Source organism: Gossypium arboreum, chromosome 9, assembly GCF_025698485.1.
Source record: "Gossypium arboreum isolate Shixiya-1 chromosome 9, ASM2569848v2, whole genome shotgun sequence".
NCBI lineage: Eukaryota > Viridiplantae > Streptophyta > Magnoliopsida > Malvales > Malvaceae > Gossypium > Gossypium arboreum.
Window position 1 is genome coordinate 83,432,733 of NC_069078.1, and position 4,523 is coordinate 83,437,255.

General features: G+C 30.5%; 1 protein-coding gene across 1 annotated transcript; it reads left to right on the forward strand.

Moving 5' to 3' along the window:
* The first annotated feature begins 687 nt into the window (after window positions 1-687).
* Window positions 688-3,869, forward strand: LOC108455434 (probable lysophospholipase BODYGUARD 3). The gene is made up of 4 exons (XM_017753991.2): window positions 688-1,321; window positions 1,407-1,735; window positions 1,834-2,033; window positions 3,177-3,869. Exons 1-4 carry the CDS (start codon window positions 796-798, stop codon window positions 3,502-3,504), a joined length of 1,383 nt encoding a protein of 460 aa, XP_017609480.1. The 5' UTR covers window positions 688-795; the 3' UTR covers window positions 3,505-3,869.
* The last annotated feature ends 654 nt before the right edge of the window (window positions 3,870-4,523 follow it).

Below are 4,523 nucleotides of genomic sequence, written 5' to 3' on the forward strand. Positions count from 1 at the left end.
TAAATTATTATATCTAAATCTAGTTTAAAATAATATATGAATAATGTGAAGGATTAAGTAGTTTTACACCTTACATAATTTTCTATATTATTAATGTTTTAATAATTTAACAGTTAAATTTATTAAGATATTTATATTTATAATGGATGTAAATATTTTTACCGATCCAATATTTATGTCACATCAATTTAAAATGTTGTTTATATTAATATATATTTAAGGATTGACTTTTTTACATAAAATAAATAGTTAAAAATTTTAATTTATGTTAAACTTAACGTGCATGATTTGCATGAATGGAGAATAGTAGAGGAGAATTGAATTGTTAAAATATTAACTATATAAAAATTATGAATAAATGTAAAATTATTTAAATTTTACACCAGTATAATGCTTCCTATGAATAAAAATAATTAAAATTTCAAAAAAGTGAACCGATGGTATTTATTTCATTTAAAAAATGAGTTTAAGATAAAAATGAGTCAAACGTTGGAGCCAAGTTAGAATCGGTTTTCTAAAAGTATCTCATTTATTGTTTAAATTTACATTTTTTCAACATAATATTATTATCCAACTGGGAAATTTGGAACATTGGGCAAAGTGTACACTAATGAGGTCAAACAGTGGAGAATGGCTTGCTTATTGGACCTACAATACCCATTCATATTCCATCATTGGCTTTCTATTTAAGTTATTCCGTAATTTGGCTTCGCATATACTTATCAGTTAAGGCCTGAGGTTTTAATTTGCAGTCGTTGATTTCATTGCCTCCACATTTTTTTCATCTTTCTTCAAATGGATGTAAAGCTTAATACAATTAGACTCGTATGGGTGTTGAGCTTAGCAGGGGAAATTCTGAATAATGCTGTCAGCTTTGCTGTCTTTTGTGTTCTCGACTTTGTTGATTTCATTCTATGTTTTGTTTACAAAATTATTGATTTCTGGATTGAATCCCAATGGAAACCTTGTTATTGTTCCTCTGCTAAACAACACATCATCGAGGGTGCTAACATCTTGGTTTCGGAAGAGTGCGAGTCTAAGATTGTTTGCCTCACGTCAACCAATTTACAGTTGGAGGACATCTCGGATACCCTTTATTCTCGTCCTTCCATTGTTGCCCAGCTCTCCAAGTTTATTATTAATGACCTAAACAAGACGAAGAAAACAACGGTGACATCAACTTTCACCATTGACTCCACCATTGTTGAAGTGCTTCGAGGCAATGTGGTTCCAAGATGGTCTGATTGCGATTGTAAAATCTGCAACTCTTGGACCTCTTCCAGCAAGGACACTCTTTTCGTTAAAGCTGAAGGACCCAAAGGTATGTTAGATTACTAATGTACTATATCTATCGTATTAATTTTATTTGGTTCTTTCAAGTTTGCTGTTTGGGTTTGTGATGACAGATAAAGCTCGGGAAGATGTGTTATTCATTCATGGCTTCATTTCATCATCGGTATTTTGGACTGAAACTTTATTCCCCAACTTTTCGACTACTGTGAAATCGACTTACAGATTGTTGGCTGTTGATATACTGGGTTTTGGCCGAAGTCCGAAGCCAACTGACTCGCTTTACACTTTAAGAGAGCACGTGGAAATGATTGAAAAGTCCGTGCTTGAAGCTTACCAAGTTAAATCATTCCACATTGTGGCTCATTCCTTAGGCTGCATTTTAGCCCTTGCTACAGCTGTTAAGCACCCGGGATCCATCAAGTCTCTCACCCTACTCGCACCAGTAAGTTTTTTTTTTTCTTTTTTTATTATTATTCTCCACGATTTTGTTATCGATGGAAAGCAATATTAATTGTCTCTAATCCCATATGAATATGGCAGCCATATTTTCCAGTGCCAAAGGGTGAACCAGCAACTCAATATATTATGAGAAGAATAGCGCCCCGGCGAGTGTGGCCGGTGATGGCTTTCGGTGCATCGGTTGCTTGTTGGTACGAGCACATCAGCCGGACGATTTGCCTGGTGGTATGCAAGAACCACCGGTTGTGGGAATTTATCACCAAATGTATCACCCGAAACAGGTAATAATTTCGTCAAACCTAAGCTCCCCAGCACCTCCTTAAGTCGCGTCTACTAAAACGACCTTAACTATAATCCACATAGAACAGCAAACCATGATGTTTGTGTCTTTGATTGACCAAGTTTCAGAATCTGCCCCTTTTTACCTGTCTTTTGTTGGCAAGCATTTACCAAAACAATTCATCAATCTATTTTTTATACGTTTGGCTTGACTATAATAACCAACTCTAGTCCTACATATATAAAATTTTGGGCTTAAAACAAGCTACTTAGTTCTCTATCTATAAGTGTATAGTTTTTTAGAACGTATTCGGTGCATCATTTTGGAGTTATTATTATTTTTAAAAATTATTTGATATATATAAAATATTTACAAATATTAAATAATGAAATTAAATAAAGCTTAAATTTTAAGTATTCATTAATTTTATAAAATATTCTTTGATAAATTTCACAAATATAATTCATCTTTAAACTCAAAATGAATAAGCAAAAAATTCTTCCATTAACTATGCATATAACGATCTATAATTCAACAAATCTAAAATAAGTAATAAAAAATTAAAATTATATCTTTAAAAATTCTTTTTTATCAACCTGTACATTATAATGTGGATAGTATAGGTAAAATCAATCTGTACAAATAATATCAAAACAGATTGTACTGAAATAATTTATACTAAGATCAAATAATATCAAAATAGAATTGGCGACCATAACTCGAACCACTCCATTATTTAGAGATTAATTTGCTTCAATCAAAACATCAAAATGCATATAAAAATTTATTTTCATTTATCTCTAAATTGAAGTTGTGAAATGGGTTTATATTTATTACATTGATATATATAAATCATATAAAATATTTGTTAATTTTATTACTTAAGAAGAATATCCTTCTACAGTAAAAAATAGAAGAATATCAAGAAGGAAAAAACTATGAAACCAGATGAGAAAACTAAACAAGAGTATCTTTCAGGCAAAGGTGAGAATTGATGGAATGAAACTTTTGTCAGTCAATTACTTGATGAAAACGAAGTCAAATGTAGTTGAGAAATGAAGTCTCAATCAATATGTTATTTAATTTATTATTACAGCCTGCAAATCTATTTTCTTTAAGCATAACTTAAGATACAATATTCCAGGATCAGGACTTACTTGTTAGAAAGTTTCTGCTGCCACACTCATAATGCCGCTTGGCATACACTTCACAACATCATTTGTGGCACCGCCGGCAAGCTCGACAGCTATTTGGACACCGTCTGCAACCGGCTAAAGTGTGAGGTCACCATATTCCATGGAGGAGACGATGAAGTAATCCCGGTGGAATGTAGCTACAATGTACAGAGAAGAATCCCTCGTGCTCAAGTTAAGGTTATAGAAAACAAAGATCACATTTCAATTGTTGTTGGTAGACAAAAAGCCTTTGCCAAGGAACTTGAGAAGATTTGGAAGAGATCAAAATGTGATTAATCGTAGACCGAGTTTCAACTCTTCTTTTTCTGGGTCTGGTTAAAACAGGCACGAAATCATAATAACAACAATGATTTATTGAAACATGGTGAATTAAAAAAGAAGAAGAAGAGTAATATTAATATTTTAATCGACACCATTTTCTAGTCAAGATGATAGAAGAATGGTAGGTTTTTCTATTTTAATTCAATGATATTTCAATATCGTTGTTAAATGTTTTAGTGTCAAAGTAGGCATTATTATGCTAATAAAAAAGCTCTTAAATCCCAATTTTTTTTTCTTTTTTCTGTTGTTATTATTAATGTATTGAAATGTAATAAATTAGATCTTCAATGCATAAAGAATGGCGTTTCAGCATACTCAAACACATCTTTCTATATTAATAATAATGCTCATACAAATCAAACCAAGATTCAATCGATTGCTTTAATCATGTTAAAAGAATTACAAATGCACTTATTAACATAACCTGAAATTTATTTCAATTTATTTGTTAAATTACATCTTTATAAAACTACTATATAATATATTTAAGATTCAAATTCATCGATAGATTGTATTCTAGATCTTCAATAACATTCTTTTGTTCAAAACAATAAACTATCTTGATTAAGAAATTCTACTTCAATTAAATTTGTTGATATATTTCTGTTAAAAATAAAATTTAATTTATTTAATTTTTAAACTAAAACCTATATTTGAATCAAAGTAAGTCTTTTTTTATTTTTTTTAACGGTGAACTTAGCACCTCTATTTTCAGATTTGATTTCATTTCTTGAAGTAAAAAAAATTGAACATTGAGAACTACAAGCCTCATTTCCTCTTTTTCCTGCTTCGATCGATATTCATGCTTAGGCTTTTTGTAGGTTGAAAATTAAGGAATGAAAATTTGAGAACTTAAACAGGTCTTCTAAGTATCATATGGTTATTATATGTTAGGTAGGGATTTTAATTTTATTATTTATAGAAGATCTTTGACTTTAACTACGTAGAAATAGTAATTGCATTTATCTCTTCAT

What these genes read in the sequence shown, in the direction of transcription:
- LOC108455434 (XM_017753991.2), top strand. Translation starts at nt 796, where the DNA reads ATGGATGTAAAGCTTAATACAATTAGACTCGTATGGGTGTTGAGCTTA. An exon ending in TAAAGCTGAAGGACCCAAAG is followed by an intron (nt 1,322 to 1,406) that starts GTATGTTAGATT and finishes TTGTGATGACAG; the next exon opens with ATAAAGCTCGGGAAGATGTG. An exon ending in CTCTCACCCTACTCGCACCA is followed by an intron (nt 1,736 to 1,833) that starts GTAAGTTTTTTT and finishes TGAATATGGCAG; the next exon opens with CCATATTTTCCAGTGCCAAA.